General features: G+C 38.9%; 1 protein-coding gene across 7 annotated transcripts; it reads left to right on the forward strand.

The window, feature by feature from the left end:
* The first annotated feature begins 1,173 nt into the window (after positions 1–1,173).
* On the forward strand, positions 1,174–19,132 carry rilpl1 (Rab interacting lysosomal protein-like 1). Of its 7 annotated transcripts, XM_074618069.1 has the most exons (10): positions 1,174–1,758; positions 7,545–7,692; positions 8,996–9,114; positions 9,829–10,074; positions 10,457–10,636; positions 12,159–12,209; positions 12,301–12,455; positions 12,535–12,639; positions 13,674–13,761; positions 15,762–15,893. In XM_074618069.1, exons 1-10 carry the CDS (start codon positions 1,471–1,473, stop codon positions 15,765–15,767), a joined length of 1,386 nt encoding a protein of 461 aa, XP_074474170.1. In that variant the 5' UTR covers positions 1,174–1,470; the 3' UTR covers positions 15,768–15,893. The 7 variants fall into 7 exon arrangements, with proteins under 7 accessions (XP_074474170.1, XP_074474169.1, XP_074474171.1 ...); XM_074618068.1 differs by lacking the exon at positions 13,674–13,761 and having other exon boundaries at positions 15,762–19,132; XM_074618070.1 differs by lacking the exon at positions 15,762–15,893 and having other exon boundaries at positions 13,674–13,767.
* The last annotated feature ends 303 nt before the right edge of the window (positions 19,133–19,435 follow it).

Consider the following 19,435-nt stretch of genomic DNA (forward strand, 5'->3'; position numbering starts at 1 on the left):
AAATACAATGTGCCTTTAAACCGCTTTCATTTATATGCTTTTTATTCACAGTTTATGTTTAAGTATTGTAATTCAAAAGTAAAAAATACATAAAACTCCATGAATATAATGTAGAAATATGCAACACAGTATAAATAACTTTAATAAACTGGATGCTACAGCAGCTAATGGAATAAATGTTATTGTAACTTCCATAATGGGAGTATTACTGTTGTGTACAAAGTGCTTATAGTATAATGTATATTACTGGTACCTTGCTATGTATGAGGGATGGAAGTAACAAATATGAATTGATAAAAATAGAGGTGATGAAAATGCATAACTCCCTTATTTATTTACTCTCCTGTTTAATTTTCCCTTTCATTTATTATGTATATATTTAATTAATTAGTATTTATACATATATACAGTATATGGAAATTAAGGGGCTGTAACTCAACAAAAATAAATACATTAAAAATGAATGTAAGAATTTATAAAAATAAATACATAAATAAATAAAAGGGGAAATTAAACAGAAGAGTAAATAAATAAGGAAAATATACGATGGATAATAATAAAGAAGCAAATTTTGCTGCATTTAATGACATATTTATGTATTTTATCGATTAATTTATTTGTTTATCAATTTATTTATTGTCAATTTTGGCAGGTTCCATCCTCCACAGTCAGAAACCAAGAAGCTGGTTTAATCTTTAACAATGTGTTGTATTTCATAAGCATATCAAATGATAATAAATAAATATAGTAGAGATAATATAGTAGAGATAATAAATAAATATAGTAGAGTAAAGATAAAATATTTCCCACTGAGATGTAGTGGAGTAGAAGTATAAAAGCAGCATTAAATGGAAATACTCAAGTAAAGTACTTCAAATCCGTGCTTAAGTACAATACTTGAGTAAATAAATAAAAGGGAAAATTAAACAGAAGTGTAAGTAAATAAGGGGATTGTACAAAGATAAATACATAAAGAAGCTAATTAAAACAGAAATATCAATTATGTCACATTTTATCAATTGATTTATAGCTACATTTATTTTAAATATTATCATAATAAATACAATTATTATTATAATAAATACATTTTAAATAATACATTAATTGTTGCAACACATTCGTCAACACTGGTTTTATTTTGAAACGCCTAGCCGGAAGAGAGATGTTTCAAACTGTTGTATTGACAGTAGTGTCCAGTAGCAGACTGAAGGGACATCAGCAGCTCAGCAGGACAGACGATATTTATCACAAACAAATCACACTACCACCGGGACTACAGCCGTTAACGATGGATAAACGATAGTTAACGGTGTTTAATGATGTTTTACGGTGTATTTCTGGATAGTTTTTAAGGGTAAAGCGGTAGAGTTTAGCTCACTTTAGCAGAATTGTTTCTTCCAGCGGGAGGAAGTTTAAGAGGAAACCCGGAGAGAGCCGAACTCGGCCGAACTCTCCCGAACTCTCCCGAACATGGAGGAGTCCGGCTCGGCCCTGGAGAAGAACGTCGCTGACCTCACGGTGATGGACGTGTACGACATCGCCGCGGTGGTCGGCCAGGAGTTCGAGCGGATCATCGACCAGTACGGCTGCGAGGCTCTGTCCAGGCTCATGCCCAAAGTGGTGCGGGTCCTGGAGATCCTGGAGGTGATGGTGAGCCGCAACAGCATCGGCCCGGAGACCGAGGAGCTGCGGCTGGAGCTGGACAAGCTGCGGCTGGAGAGGATGGAGAGGATGGAGAAGGACAAGAAGCACAGAAAGGTCCTCAAACACTGCAACACTGATGATGCATGATCACTCTATGATACACAGAAAGGTCCTACCACTAAACACTGACAGGCCTCTATAATACACTGATTAAAGCTCTATAATACACAGACAGGTCCTACCACTAAACACTGACAGGCCTCTATAATACACTGATTAAAGCTCTATGATACACAGAAAGGTCCTACCACTAAACACTGACAGGCCTCTATAATACACTGATTAAAGCTCTATGATACACAGAAAGGTCCTACCAATAAACACTGACAGGCCTCTATAATACACTGATTAAAACTCTATAATACACAGACAGGTCCTACCAATAAACACTGACAGGCCTCTATAATACACTGATTAAAACTCTATAATACACAGAAAGGTCCTACCACTAAACACTGACAGGCCTCTATAATACACTGATTAAAGCTCTATAATACACAGAAAGGTCCTACCAATAAACACTGACAGGCCTCTATAATACACTGATTAAAGCTCTATAATACACAGAAAGGTCCTACCAATAAACACTGACAGGCCTCTATAATACACTGATTAAAGCTCTATAATACACAGAAAGGTCCTACCAATAAACACTGACAGGCCTCTATAATACACTGATTAAAACTCTATAATACACAGACAGGTCCTACCACTAAACACTGACAGGCCTCTATAATACACTGATTAAAGCTCTATGATACACAGAAAGGTCCTACTACTAAACACTGACAGGCCTCTATAATACACTGATTAAAGCTCTATGATACACAGAAAGGTCCTACCACTAAACACTGACAGGCCTCTATAATACACTGATTAAAGCTCTATGATACACAGAAAGGTCCTACCAATAAACACTGACAGGCCTCTATAATACACTGATTAAAGCTCTATGATACACAGAAAGGTCCTACCAATAAACACTGACAGGCCTCTATAATACACTGATTAAAGCTCTATAATACACAGACAGGTCCTACCAATAAACACTGACAGGCCTCTATAATACACTGATTAAAGCTCTATAATACACAGACAGGTCCTACCACTAAACACTGACAGGCCTCTATAATACACTGATTAAAGCTCTATAATACACAGAAAGGTCCTACCAATAAACACTGACAGGCCTCTATAATACACTGATTAAAGCTCTATAATACACAGACAGGTCCTACCACTAAACACTGACAGGCCTCTATAATACACTGATTAAAGCTCTATAATACACAGACAGGTCCTACCAATAAACACTGACAGGCCTCTATAATACACTGATTAAAGCTCTATAATACACAGACAGGTTCTACCACTAAACACTGACAGGCCTCTATAATACACTGATTAAAGCTCTATAATACACAGACAGGTCCTACCAATAAACACTGACAGGCCTCTATAATACACTGATTAAAGCTCTATAATACACAGACAGGTTCTACCAATAAACACTGACAGGCCTCTATAATACACTGATTAAAGCTCTATGATACACAGAAAGGTCCTACCAATAAACACTGATGATGCATGATTAAAGCTCTATAATAGACTGATTAAAGGTTCTCACACTGCAACACTGACTGACAGGCCTGGTGACTCTATAATACACTGATTAAAGCTCTATAAAAGCTATATAATACACTGATTAAAGCTATATAATACACTGATTAAAGCTATATAATACACTGATTAAAGCTCTATAATGTACTGATTAAAGCTCTATAATACACAGAAAGGTTCTCACACTGCAACACTGACTGACAGGCCTGGTGACTCTATAATACACTGATTAAAGCTGTTACACTAAGATTAAACCTGTCTCACACTGCACACTGATCACAGTCATAATCACTCTATAATACACTGATTACAGCTCTAGAAAAGCTCTATAATAGACTGATTAAAGCTCTAGAAAAGCTCTATAATACTCTGATTACAGCTCTAGAAAAGCTCTATAATAGACTGATTAAAGCTCTATAATACACTGATTACAGCTCTAGAAAAGCTCTATAATAGACTGATTAAAGCTCTATAATACACTGATTAAAGCTGTTACACTAAGATTAAACCTGTCTTACACTGCACACTGATCACAGTCATGATCACTCTATAATACTCTGATTACAGCTCTAGAAAAGCTCTATAATAGACTGATTAAAGCTCTATAATACACTGATTAAAGGTTCTCACACTGCACACTGACAGGCCTGGTGACTCTATAATACACTGATTAAACCTGTTGTTGACAAGTGGTTTGACCACTGGAAGACTAATAAACACACCAGATGTAACAGAGACACAAAGTTACTGCGATTTAACCTGAGATGGAGGAAGTAATCTGGTTATTTACTCAAGTAAAAGTACCAATACCATTCTAAAATACTCCATTACAAGTAAAAGTCCTGAATTGAATATTCAGTGGTATTATTGGTAAGTTAAAGTACCAAATACCACTGTAAAAATACTCCTTTACAGGCCCTAAATTGAAATGTTACTTTAGTAAAAGTACCATCACCACTGTAAGAATACTTCATTACAAGTAAAGGTCCTCAAGTGAAAACTTTACTTAAGTAAAAGTACCAATACCACAGTAAAAATACTCCATACTCTGTATTTAATGATTATATATAAAACGGTGTGTGTGTATTAACTACTGGATTAATCTGATGTTTTATTGATAAAAAACATATATTTACAAGAGCATGTACATCCAGATGATAAAAAGCATGTAAAAGACGAAAAAAATAATGCTTTATTGATCAATTAATTTATTGTTTCGTTTCTAAAATGTGAGAAAATAGTGATAAATGAACAGGGTGTAGGATATGCACATCCAAAAAACTTCAGCAAGTGCTGGATTAAAAAATCAAGGTAAGAATCAAACGGAAGACTCACTGTATTAATATTAAAAAGCTCCCAGCAAGTTTAGTTGTGCAACGTTTCAATCATAGCAGAGATCTTTGTCAGGCATTATCAGATCACCATCACAAAGCAGAACAAGCCAAGCACATTCTTCACTCAGGTGATTGTGATCAGCATGATTGAGAGTCAACATACAGTCAAGGTGGCCAATCAGAACAGAGCTGAACGACACCGTCTCATATATGGGGGGCAGAGCATGTCTCCATAAAGAAAAGGAACTAAAAACACCATGATTAATAGAAAAGAAACATATATTTAATACAATAAATCAAATAGTGTGAAAGTTTACTGTCATTTAAGACAAGAAAAAGCAGCAAATCGTCACATGTGAGAAGCTGAAACCATGACATGTTTGTCACTTCTTCTTAAACTGTCCTTGATTTAACTCCCCAGTCAGATAGTTCCTGTTTGTTTAGCCACAGATGATAACACCCGATGGGAAGTTGGTCCCTGACTCAACAGGAAACTCTTCACCCTCCAGTTATATCGGTCAAATGTGCGGTTGTTTCCAGTTAGTCATCAAAGCATCTTCGATGGTGAATCAAAGTCTCTTTAAAGGGACAGTTTGGGTGTTTTGAAGTGTGGTTGTATGAGCTACTTCTCCAGAGTCAGTGTATTACCTACAGCAGAGGGAGTTTGGAGAAAACAGAAACCTTAAGCTCACTATATCACAGACACACTGTAGGTATATTGAGGTGGTTTTAAATCAGGATTACAGCTCTATAAAAAAGTTGATATGTAAGTTTCTCGTGACAGCGAGCCAGCGAGCGAGCGAGCGAGCCGTGGTGAACACAGTTCGCCGGTTCACTGATTAACTGTGTCTCATGAGTGTGATAAAGTGGATGTTTCTGGAGGTGACGGCTGATTCTGCCGTGACTGAGAGGTCACAGTCAGCTTACATGGTTCTCACACGGAGGACGTCACATCTACAGTAGAAATACATGCTGCTAAACCGTCCAACACAGTATTCTGGGTGGGGAACGTAAGACAGCTATCAGTTGTACTCCTCCTGTGTACTTACTGATTCAATATTCAAAGGTTTTATTTGTCACATGCTCAAAAGGATGCTTCACACAAGCTAAAAAGGCAGCGTCCAATAAACAGTAATGATTAGAATGAGAGTAAACATGAGAATTCAGGAAAGAAATCGTAGATGAACAATTATAAATATACTAGGGCTTCTAATAGCAATTAATCTGCCAATTATTTATTCATACTGTATTTCCTCAAAGCCCAAAGTGACGTCTTCAGATGTCTTTTTTGTCAGACCATCAGTCCAAAACTCAAATATATTCAGTTTATTATCAGACAAAGAAAAGCATCAAATCTTCACGTTTGAGAAGCTGGAAACAGAATCTTTTTGGCATTTTTGCTTAAAGAAATAAAACTAAAATTTAGAGCTGCAACAGTTAATCCACTATTAAATTAATCACCAACTATTTTGATAATCGGTATACTGTAAGTGATTTTGTTTTTTAGAAAAAACAGCTTCTTAAATGTGAATATTTTCTGGTTTCTTTACTCCTCTGTGACAATAAACTGAATATCTTTGAGACATTTGAGGACGTCGAAATTTTTCACCATTTTCTGACAACTAATCAATTAATAGAGAAAATAATCAACAGATTAATTGACAATGAAAATAATCGTTACCTGCAGCCTTACTAAATTTATTCAATTATCAAATGAAGTGCAGTTTAATTTCTGTCAATCGATTAATCGACTAATCGTTGCACCTCTTAAATATTTGTATTAGAAGTATTAAAATGCTGAAGTGTACTGTATATTGAACCAGTTTGAAGGTTTGCTGTGCAAATTTTGCCCTATAAGAAAATGTAAATTGTACGTCACAGTTGTAACACAAACTATAATAACATTTTATAGGACGGTGCAAAGGATTGTTTTTCACAATTTTATCTATTTACATATTTACACCAACTTTTTAGACATTAGATTTTTAGTTTATAGAACAAAAACAAACACACATTGGCAGTTTAACACCACCAAGTTATCTTTTAAGTTGAACTGTCTTTGGTTCCGGCTTCTCAAATGTGATGATTTGCTGCTTTTCTGTGTTTTATATCATTGCAAATTGAATATTTTTTTGGGTTGTGGACTGTTGCTCGACTTAAAAAAAGCCAAAAGAATATGTACGGAACAAGATACACAAACAAAAAGTAAACACAGTGAGTCATATCTAAATACAGATGAGACACAATACAATCAAACAATACACAACTAAATGAATTAAACAAAGATACGGTTCGTTGTGAGTCAGAAAACCTAAAACATCAGACATTTGAAAGATAGAAAAAATCATGTTTTCCTTTTCTCTCAGTCTTCAGTACACAGAAGCTAAAATGAGTGACCACATATCATTATAATTATTCAGACAGCCTATATTAATATTAATATAAATGACTCTTTGAACTTTAGCAGAGAGTTTCAGCATCAGACCAAAAGGTTGTGGACTTATTGTAACCGTGGCGTATAATCAGATCTGTGCATGGTGCTCTACATGGATCCACAGGCATGTAATATATCGTCATGTGTGAGACAGAATCAGATCTTAGAGCACAATCAAGCTTTTCTCTACAGACAGACGGGTGACGAATTAAAGGAAAAACTAGAATCAACCAGAAGAGAAACATAACGAATGCTGAAGCTTCCATACAGGACACACACAGAGGTCACTGAAGTATGAAACTGACCTGTGAAGAACTGTTATTTTACAGGTAGAGCATCACGACATCCTGAAGGCAGCTTAGAGAATCTGCTTGCTAAATGAGTCGTGGTAGACTTGTAATAGACGTGGTTAATAATCATGTTTGATATACTCATACGTTTGTGTTTTACAGGAGCTGGAGCTGGTGGAGGACGTCTGGAGAGGAGAAGCTCAGGACCTGCTCACCCAGATCGCTCAGCTGCAGGAGGAGAACAAGAGTCTCCTCACCAACATGTCCATCAAAGACCCCATGAGTGAGGAGGACCTGCAGAGACACGAGGGTGAGGACACAGAAAGCATGGTGCTCCCCCCACCCCCTCCCCTCGGGGCTCCTTCCAATGCAACGCCCCCCCACACACATGCACGAGCACCGCCGCATCGTAACTACTTCACAGACACAGAGCGGAGAGAGGACCTCAACTCAACAACGCTACCTCATGACAAGTAACCACGGCAGTGCTACTGCAGGGCTGAGTTCTCTCTTCCATTCTCCAGTAAACGTGCGGCGGCGACGCGCTTTGAGTTCAGGCTGGTGCACGCCAAGGGTAGAGTACAAGCAGGGAGGCAGGGAGGCATCTGATTGGTTCTTTCCAAGTGGACCGCGAGGCAGTGATTGGTAGACGTTTTTACAGGATTACAGCAGCTACAGATGACGGCTGTTCTCCGGTCCTTTTTCAGAGCTCATCAGTAATGGATCGCTGTCGGGGTGTAAAGACCATTTCAACCAATATAACAAATAGTGGAGACTGGAGAACATCGTCAACTCTGCCTTTAAGTAATACAATGAAGCTAGAAAGACTTAAAGGGACTGTTTGTAACTTTTTAAGCGTATATATGTACCGGGTCGGGACACATGCGCGCTCCAGAGAGGAAGACACCGGAGGCTGAGGCAGGAAAAGCCAGCATTGATTCATGGAGAGACCTTCGTCTGGTCAGCTAACATTACTGCCAAGCAGCTGAAATATAGAGTGATATTGTGGTTTTAGCTGACGTGTGTCGCCTCACTGTTTTGAGCGATGCTCGTTCATGTCTATGTAGAGCGAGCAAGCGCGAGCCCGACGCTGACTTTCGTTGACTTAACGGCCACAGGTGTCGCTGTTCACAAGCAATTCTGAAAGTTACAAATAGTCCCTTTAAATGATTATCTACCTGTTTGTGTTCTGGTTTTGCAGAAAACTTTCACTGACGCTCGACGCTGTGTCTCACATCCCCCCCCTTCTCCTCTCTCTGTTATACACACAGTCAAACACACACAAACACACACAAAGGAGGCCTTCTCTTGTGTCTGACGGCGAGCCAGTCTTGTCTCTGCATCAGAGGCTCTTTTGGTGGTCTCTTTCACACACAGAGGACACAGTCACCCAGACACACTGTGGACAGACCAGCCTCAGTGTACCAGCACACCTGCTACAAACACACAAATCAGGGTTTCCTCTGTACAACCCAATGACTTCTCTCTCCCCCAATAAAAAACTGATTATAAAGAACTCAAATTACATCTGATCTAAATCTACATTTGCCTGCTTGTTTGTGTCTGTGCATACTCCCCTTCCCCCCTCACTGTCTCCTCTCTGTGGTCTCCAGGTATGACGGAGCGAGAGAGGCAGGTGATGAAGAAGCTTAAAGAAGTGGTGGACAAGCAGAGAGACGAGATTCGAGCCAAGGATCGTGATATCACACTGAAAAACGAGGACATAGAAGCAGTAAGGCGACACACAACAGCAGATGTCACATTTTAATCATCTCCTGTAGCTAGATCTCCATGTAGGAGATGCAGTGATTAGTTTGTTAAACCATCTCTGGTTCTGGCTTCTTAAATGTGAATATTTGAATACATGTAAATATAAAAATCTATATATATACTCCCACGTTCTACGAGGTAAAATGACTGTTTTTATCAATAGACTCTGGTGGCTTTGAAGAGAGCGATCTAACGGCTTCAGTTCCCCGTCGGAAAGGGCTGTCTGATAGCGAGGTAAAGCGGCTGTGGAGTCTGCTGTCTCAAAGCCACCAGACTCCATTCACAAAAACAGTCATTTTACCTCTCAGAACACAGAGTTGCTGCTCTACCGCTGCATCCATCGGTTAGTTTGTTTGTGTTATTGTGTGACTTGTGGCGTGGCGTCCACAGCAGTACATCGCTTAGCTTCCTGCCGGTACTCCTGTCTGCTTCTCCAAACTGGGAGCACGTCGACCGCCATCTAAGTCACTGTAGGTAACGTTAATACACTGACTATAAGGATGTATATATACTGTACATGTAGCAGCGTCATCGTGTAGAAACCTGCGTGAGGTCAAGTTTTTAGATGGGCTTGAAGGGAAAATAGCATTGTGGCGCTAAAACATACGTACTTTGACCATAACGTGAATGATATAAAATGTATAATTTACCCATACTCCTTTGTTTCTGTCTGCAGCTCCAGCAGCAGCAGTCTCGCCTCATGAAAATCAACCACGACCTGCGGCATAAGATCTCCGTTGTGGAGGCTCAAGGGAAAGCACTGATAGAACAGAAGGTGGAACTGGAGGCCGGGGCTCAGGCGCGGGGGCAGGAAGTCGGTGCCCTTCGGCAGGAAGTTGTACGCTTAAGGGAACGACTTCAGGGAGACCTGCCAGCCCAGAACCCTGAGGAACCCCCAGCTCAGCCCCCGTCACCTGCAGAGGTAGGAAACCATTAAAAGAGCTACATGTACAGGTTGTAGTCAGGATTTAATATGGAACTTTATTTCAAATTGTGCAAGAAACTCCAGAAAAATGCGGCATCCTGTTAACTCAATATAGGTGCAGTGCATTGTGGGTTAAAAACTGGTCCATTATCATCCTCTTTCTTATCTAAAAAGGTTAAATTGACAAAAAAAAGGACGTTTTGCTTTTCATTTTACGTTTCATATATTCCAGTTTAAAAGAGGTCTGATCACTTTTCAAACCAATATAATAACCGATGATTTTCCTCTAAAGCTTCTGTATATAGGTGCTGAACACATCAGACAAAAGGAGATCGGATTGCTTTGTAAACGGATAATAAAGTGTGTTTTACTCCACCAGCGTGGTAAAGCTGCTACGGTGGTGGTGGTGGGTGCTGAGGGCTGGTCAGACAGACCTGACCCCTCTGAGCTGATGTTGGGGGGGTTTGACCCCTCACCGCGCCCCTCGCCCGGTTCCCTCAGCCCAGAGGGACACGAGGATGAGGATGAGGAGGCTGAGGAGGAGGCGGTGTTGCTTTGGGTAATACACGAGTGCTAGTTAGCGAAACCAGAGTGGTGTGATTGTCCCGAGTCTTAACTCCAAACCTGCACTCCCCTCCCAGAACAACAACCGTATCAGTAGAAGAAGCTCGTACACTAACATTTGTCTGACCCATGAGAGGTGCTGAAATGGCTCGGCATGGGTGTTAAAGAACTAACAGAGTGTCGGCCAACTGGGTGAGACTTCCTGGACGACTGCACCGACGACCTTTCTAAACATAGATGACCTCGACAGCTCGGCCTCTAACAGCACTGGAAGTCGTCCTTTAATGCACCGTGATCCTGAATAGAAACGGTAGTTGAAAGTCCAATTGAAATCAAATTGTTGTTTTTCTGCTACAACTTTGTGAAACACATTTTAGTTGTTGTTGTTAATGTTTTAGGAGGACAGTGGCGAAGTAAAGGGCATAGACTGTATATAAGAAGTGGACGTAGTCAGTGTGATGTCACCCATCGGTTGGTGGACTACGATTTTGAATCCTCTTGTTCGGCTTCTTGGTTTTTTGCAACCAGAAGTGCCACCAGAATAAGACATTTTTAGACGACCAAAATGGTTATAGTTAACTCTCATGAAGTGAAAACACACTGTGAAAGGGTTAAAGCTCTAGGACAAAAACATGGACAACTCCCAGACCGGACGTCGCCGTGGTAGCGACCTGTCAATCACCAGGTAGCCACGCCCTAAAGCATCCCCTGCTTTATGGTCTATCTGACTCTAAATGGGACCATCATTTACTAAATGAACATCATGCTGTGTTGAAGAAGACTTGAAACTAGCGATTGAGACCATAAACTCATGTTTACAATGTTTACTGAGGTAATAAATCAAGTGAGAAGTAGGCTCATTTTCTCATAGACTTCTATACAATCAGACTTCTTTTAGCAACCAGAGGAGTCGCCCCCTGCTGGCTGTTAGAGAGAATGCAGGTTTAAGACACTTCAGCATTGGCTTCACTTTTCAGACCCGGAGGTTGCCGCCTGTTAAAAGGTCACTGAGATATGCTGGAGCTAGCCCGTTGTTAATATGTTTCAGTCAGACTATTTGTTACCAGTGTAATTTAGAGTTGACTAGAAGATACTAACAATACCTTTAAATGTCACTTGGGTCCAGTTAGATGCCGGTGTGTCTGTCCACGGCATGAAGGCTACAGCGCCAAGTTTGTTTACTTTGTTTACTCCAGCGCGGCTGAGAGGAAAAGGAGCATTTCTGATATTTAAAAATAGATATAATAAATAAAAAAATGCCATAAATTTGACTGCAAAAAGAAAACTAAATGTGATTTCAGTTGGACTTTGAATACATATTAATAGGAATTGTTTTTTTTGCTCAGTGCATGAGTGACTTCTGTCAGCTGCATGTGTTGAGGTGTTTTTTTAACAGTGACGGTGAATGTCTCGGGTGTGCTGAGTTTTGAAAACAGCTTAAAGGGAGGAGGGAAGGGCGAACAAATGTATTGGAACAAGGCCCGATGTCTGACTTAGAGTCTAACGTTTGCCACCAGGAGGCGATGTGCGATGACGACATGCCTGCTGTGTTCCAATATTTTACAAAGGTATCCTCACTTCCTTCCCGCCTCCGTTCCTTCCTTCCTTCCTTCCTTTTTGTGTGGTTTCCTCTCTGTGATGGCCTTCCTCTTTCGGCAGGAGGCGCTGTGCGAGGACGAGACAGGAGGCCTGGACCCGAAGGACCCCAACCGGCCGCGGTTCACCCTGCAGGAGCTGAGGGACGTCCTCCACGAGAGGAACGAGCTCAAGGCCAAAGTCTTCATGCTGCAGGAGGAGCTGGCCTACTACAAAAGGTACTCGTATAAATAAATCTGAGGAGTTAAACACACATAATTACGGCGATGTTGTTGATGACTAACCTGTTTTTTGCAGTGATGAGACAGACGATGACCTCGTCACTCCTTCTTCGTCTCCTTCACCTGAACTGAGGACTCGCTCCCGTTCTTCTGCCCAGCCAGAGTCAGGAATCAAACGCCTGTATGTTGTACCCACATATCACACTCACTCAGACACATCTGCTCATGAAAACACTCTCAACTTTGAGATTAGTTAAAGTCAAAAACACTCAGATTGCTTTGCTTGCGCTGAGTAAAGGCTTATTGAACTGGTCCCTGCATGCTCAAACATTTACATATTACTCTTCAAGAAATATGCAAATTAAATCTAACGTCTCCTCACCAGCAGTACCAGACATTCAGGACTATTCAGGCTGGTAATATTACCTTTGTGATAATATTTTGAGAGAATTTGCTGTGGTGGATATTAAACAAGATGTATATTTATATTATATATTTTTTCTTTATTGATTTTCACATATATTGTACAATCACAAAGTACTAAATACTCCAAAATAAGATAAACATAGAAACAGACTATTGCTAGGTATTACAAACTGTAAGTGAAATACCACTTCAATACAGTAAATTGTTGCTTTATGAATAATTAAATTAAATTTAAATTTAAATAAAAAAAAATACAAATGCTGAAAATAAATAAATAAATAAAAATAAAAAAAAATACAAATAGTGAAAATAAATTAATTAATTAAAATTTTAAAAAAATACAAATGCTGAAAATAAATAAATAATAAAAAAATTAAAAAAATTAAAAAACTGTCTTAAAGGGAGGGATTTAAGAGAGTTAATAACTCGTCCGGAGGTATAACAAACATTATTTGTGTGTTTCTTCTGTTGTTAATACTTATTTTTATCAGCATGTGCACTGAAGCTGCCTGACTTTTTCTTCTCAGCTCTATCAGACACGCTCGCCGCTCTGTGTGCATGTTTAATGATTAGCATGCTTCGGTCACGGGTCAGATATAGCACATGATACACACCACGGTTCATGTTATTCTTCTATCTCCACTAAAATGACGTCTTTTGGTTTCATGGGAACTTTACATGAGAGGTCAAAGGTTGATGTGGTCCCTGTCTCCCCCCCTGTTTGTCCTTCCCCCTTCTCTATACGTCCCTTCCTGTTTGTGCTTGTGTGTCTTTACCTTTGTGTGACAGGATCTTCACAGCCATTATGCCGATGGTGGCGGCTGGTTTGATCCCAGATGACCCCACTTTACAGCCAATCAGACGTCTCATATCGCTTGTATGACTCTATATTTGGTTGGCTTCAGAGTCTCTCAGCTAACAGCCTGCCTTCCCGTTCTCGTTGCATGTTTCAGCTTTTTCAGCCCATTTTTTTCCACCTTTGTAGTATTCTGATTGGCTGATTGTGGGGCTGTCTTTTATATTCATTGTCCAAATGGGACGATTTGCGGATCATAAAAAATCAGCCAGTCAGAATTTACATGTAGTCGTCACGTCTCGTCTTTTCCCCCCCGCTGACCACAGTAACAACATGTCTGCACCTCTAAACTCATATGAATAATTCTGCTTTAATTTACAAACTAAAGCGCTTTTAGCTCTTTTTCAAGTAGTTAGTGATTAAACAGCTTATAACAGACTCATCATGTTTTATTCTACTTTACTGAACTGATCAGTTAATTCCAGTTATAATCTTCAAAATGTAATGCACATTAAGGGGCCAGGGTGTAACAATTAGGTGGATCTATTAGCAGAAATGGATTATAATAACACAAAGTATGTCTTATTTAGTATATAACCTGAAACTAAGAATGTTTTTATTAGCTTAGAATGAGTGCTTCATATGGCGACATCTAGTGGTGTGCTTGCAGATTGCAACCAACTGAGTACCCCTCCTCTCACTCCTCCCTTTACAAGACTGTGGTAACGTGAGCCACCGTGTGCAAAACCGTGGTAATGCCGTTCACCTCACTCAGAGGTCATCGTTACCATAATAACACTACTTTAGGAGCAACAGAAGTCAGACAGCGGCTGGCGGTTCCACGGTTTAACACGTGTCGGAGAACTACGGTGGCCTGCAGGTGACGTAAAAACCTTGAAAGTCTCTCTAGAGCCAGAGTTTGGTTTGTCCGTTCTGAGCTACTGTAGAAACATGTCAGCACAACATGGCGGACTCATGGATGTATAAAGAGAACTGGATACAGCGTTGGAGGCGGGGCCCCGTTCATTCCTATGAAAGTGTCTCAGTGGCGCATGAAGCCTAAATGGCTCGACTTCCGTCTGGAAAAGTACCCGGATCTTGGGCATATGGAACATGCGCAGTAGTGTCTGCTCAGTCACATGACTCGGTAACGGGGTCCGAACGTCACGCCGTCGTCACGGCTTGCGCTCCAGCCTCGGTCTGGGTCTCATTCACATGAACGGAGGAAGGGAAATAACTCTGGATTCAGCTATTAGTGCGTTTTACAACCTTTAGGACCTAATGATTTAAATAAGGACTTTTAGAGTGTTCATACTGGGAAGTTGATTCACCTAAAAAAAAGTATCCGCTGAGTTACAGACGTCTCTTTGCCAATGTAAGTCTATGGGGAAAAGTCTTTTTGGGCTCGATGGCATCACGTGACGGACACGGAAGTTGCAGTACCGCCGTTTTGACTCATTCTAAACTGACGAAAACACAACGATCCTTAGTTTCAGGTGATTGAACACTAAATGAAACATAGTTATGAATATTATATTGAATTTTTGCTAGAATCCTACACACTGTTCCTTTAAGTAAAATCTTGAATGCAGGAGTATTTCTACAGAGCAGTATTGCTACTTCTACTTAAGTAAAAGATCTGAGTACTTCTTCCACCACTCAGAATCGACGTATGCTTCTAGAACAAGAGCAGCATACGATCTCTGTCTGCATCACTCTGGCATCACTTAACAGCACAGTGTTGTCACAAGCTCTTTCAGCCAAAGTCATGTGGTTATCCAAATTGCCAACATATTTGTGCTCATGAGTAACGCCAACAAGCAAATGAAATAAAGAAAACAACCGCACTGCTGCAGGACGCTGTGGGATTTATAGGACATTTGGTTTTGAATGTCAGGAGCAGATTCAATCTCATTTGTTTACAGTAATTAAACCAATATATCACAATTAATTTGCCAAAAGATAATCCAGTTTGAAATGCCATAACTGCTAACACTGCTTCACTGCACACACTACGTTGTTCACAATCACTAGACGTCACATTAAAGCCTCTTGTCTCCTCTCCATCTGGTCTTTTTTAGGTTTAGTTTCTTCTCCCGTGACAAGCAGCGGAACTTGCAGCGGAGCGGCCAGTTCGACGCCGGCCTCGGCTCGTGGACGGGGAAGGACGAGGTGTACACGGAACAAGCCCAGGAGGCGTTACAGCACATGTAGAGTACGCCGGACTGGACGAACTCCAGAACTCTTTAACACTCCCATGTCCATCACTCGAGGCCGGCTTGTGAAGCGTTCAATTTGCACACCAAAACTCACCACTAGTGACTCGCTGCGACTGAAAGTATCACAGGCTCTTGAGGTGAGACAGAAAGAAGAAAACTCAAGATTAGATAGTTTATTTAAACATCTGAGAATACAGTATATATATATGTATATCTCAGAGAGCGATGGCACATACAGACTTTAAAAAATGCTAGAGATCATGTTGGAGGAGAAGGTAAACTCAAGTTGAAGGATGGAAAGTGGAAAGTTGGATAATGAAACGTTCAGTGGGTGAAAATGACGACACAAATTTCTCCTCCTGGTTCACGTGAGCAGCTCGCAGGTCATCACCAGCACTTTCAGCAGATTCACACGACGCAGCTCTAAAAACTCTTTGAGGCTTTGTGTATAAAATGTTGCATAGAATCACAATTTAAAAGATGTGTACAGAAAAATATATATAAGATGCTCTTTATTTATAATATACATCATGAAACATGCAGTATGGAAGACCATTTCTGCCAAGAAAAGAAAAAAAAAATTACTAACTCTTAATTTTGTTGCAATTTTGATTTAACAAAACTGAGTTACTAACTTAAAATTATGAAATAATATTGACTCAGTATGTCATTATAGTTAATAACAATTTCAATACGCATCGTAATATGGACTTAATAGCTCATAATTTTGACTCAAAAGCTCATAATTTTGACTTAATAGCTCATAATTTTGACTCAAAAGCTCATAATATCGACTTATTATCTCATCATTTATACTTATTAGCTAATCATTTTGACTTACAGCTAGGGTGAGTAAATAAATAAAAATGCTCTGAAAACATAATGTGGTGTCTTGCTGCTGCAGGACTGTAATAATCCCGTCTGATCATTTCATTCAGACAGGCTACCTACCTACAGTACCTACCTGTCTTCCTGCGTGAATTCAGCCCGTGCACTCATTGCGCGTCACCGGACTCTTCCAGAAGCAGCTAGCTTGACAGTTGTGAGTACTAACAATAGTCATGATCGTTATTTACTAATATTGAGGGAGTGTCTTTGGAGGGAGGCTGAAGGGACGGACTGTCAGCGACCTTCTCTCTAGATTTAGGGACATAATTTGACTTAATATGTCATAATTAAGTCAAAACTGTGATGACTTCCTGAGTCAAATTATGAGACTATGTTGTAATTTAGATTTTTGATAATAATAATAACAGTAATTCATCATAGTTCTGACTTAGTAACTGTAATTACTACTTGAGATGCAGTGTGAATTACTACTAATATCCAATAACCGTGCCAAAGCTGTGACATCATGCGTATATTCAAACCTACAGTTACACGATAACAGCAATTCCAGTTTCACCAGCTGAACCAAAGCAGGCTTTAATACACAAACGTCCTCTTTGGTGATTTAACAAACAGATGCAGTATATTTAAAAACAAAACTCAACAGTTTGTAATCTATAATCTGTGCAGGACAGATTATAACTAGATTTTACAAAAGCAGCGCTGTCAGTATTAAACTCCAGAAACAAGCTTTACCTCTTAACTTATTTTTAATATAACTGAGGAGAAACAATTTTAATTTTCCTGTCTGTATTTAAATACTCTCCAGAGCACCAAATACCGACTAGAAAGGTGTGTACACGTTGACTTGTGTTTTTATGCATCATTTATACAAGGCCTCAAATATACAAACATGGTTTCAAAGCTACGCTTTCAAAATAAAGCAGAAGAAAATCATGTAAAATAATGAAGTTACATTTAAATATTCCTCAGATTGTGTTCAGGAGACGGCTGAGAAGCTAGAAATTAAGTTAGAAAGGTTTACATTTTCTTTTTTTTAACTCTTGTGCCTCACAAGGGACATTTTTGGCTTTTTTATTTTTTAATTTTCAATAATTTTGTCTGTGTTAATATGGCATTATTAAATTAAATTAAATTGTTTTAATTTAGTAAGCCTCAATAAAAATCCCCCCTATTACTTAGTACACAGAAAATAATTCAATTTTTGTGTTTTATTTTTTTATAAAAGACAATTTTGTAAACAAACTGGCATTTAAATGGTTAAATCTCTGAAAAATTATTGAATATTTGGTTAAAATAATATATAGTATTTTTACAGGTGATATTTTTTGTCTTCTATGATAACGGGTGGGAGTTTTCTTTTTATCTGACACTGCACAAAACAATAAAAATGCATCAAAACAAATGCCCCCCAGCATTTAGTACACAGAAAATAATTTAATTTTTGTGTTTTCATGGAAATACAACAGTGGATTTATGTAAACAAACTGTTAATTAAAGGGGTACAAATTCGGAAAATTAATGAATATTTGGTAGTTATGATCAGGACTGATTTAACTCAATGAAAGTAGAAAATAATATTCATTTATAGTATTTTTTATAGCAGTTTTAGGATGGAGACATTGTTGTCCTCTAATGTAACAAATGGGAGTTTTATTTATTTATTTTTGTTAAATCTGACACAGCACAAGACCTTTAGTATGCAGGAAATAATTATATTTTTGTGTTTTTTCCTTTAAAAAAAACAACAGTTATGTAAACAAACTGGCATTTAAAGAATTAAAATTCTGAAAATGAATCATGGTTAACAGATTTAACTAAATAATAATAATTTGATTGCAGTTTTTGACACAGAGCAACTTTTTTTAAATTGAGGCACAAGGGTTAAAAATGCTATTCGCTGGTTGCTGCTTCTGCTTTTCCAGCTTGCCTTCATTTTTAACACTGACTGATGTCTTCACCCTGAGAGGAGACTGAACAGCTGTGGTTGTGAGCCGGTGTGTGTTTTAATAGTAGAGGCACTTCTTTATCTTTATTTAAACTCCCAAAGGCGAGGTGGAATAAATGAATGTAAAATGACAGGAACACTACGATGAGCTTTTTCCATATTCACAGGTAAAATAAAATAATGAAGAGACAGAATCACAGTCTAGATTATATCTGGAAGTCAAAGGGATGCGGACAGTTTAGACATTAAAAGGGAAATCTGGTCAAAACAAGACGACGCGTCCAAACACTCAGTATTTAAGTCAGTGTTGATCACCGTCTCTCGTGTGTTTTCCTGATTTAAAACAAGATATTTAAAAGATATAATGAACGGATCAGTGCTTTATTAAATGAGCTGGCTTTTATTCAAACCTCATTAATAAATATTCTGTCATGTTTGAGGTGTTTTGTCTGTTGTTTTTATGACTCTGCGTTGGCGACAGCCGTGAATGGAAGCGTTATGTTTTTGGGTTGTCCGTCCGTAAATGATGCCTGAGTTCATTTTAAAGGTCCCATATTGTAAAAAGTGAGATTTTCATGTCTTATATTTATTATAAAGCAGGTTTAAGTGCTATATAAATACTGTTAAACTATCAAAACGCTCAATATACGGAGAAATACACACAGCCCGTATTCAGAAATTGTGCGTTTGAAACAAGCCGTTTGGATTTCTGTCCATTTGTGATGTCACAAATATACAA

This window comes from Sebastes fasciatus, chromosome 19, assembly GCF_043250625.1.
Source record: "Sebastes fasciatus isolate fSebFas1 chromosome 19, fSebFas1.pri, whole genome shotgun sequence".
Lineage (NCBI taxonomy): Eukaryota > Metazoa > Chordata > Actinopteri > Perciformes > Sebastidae > Sebastes > Sebastes fasciatus.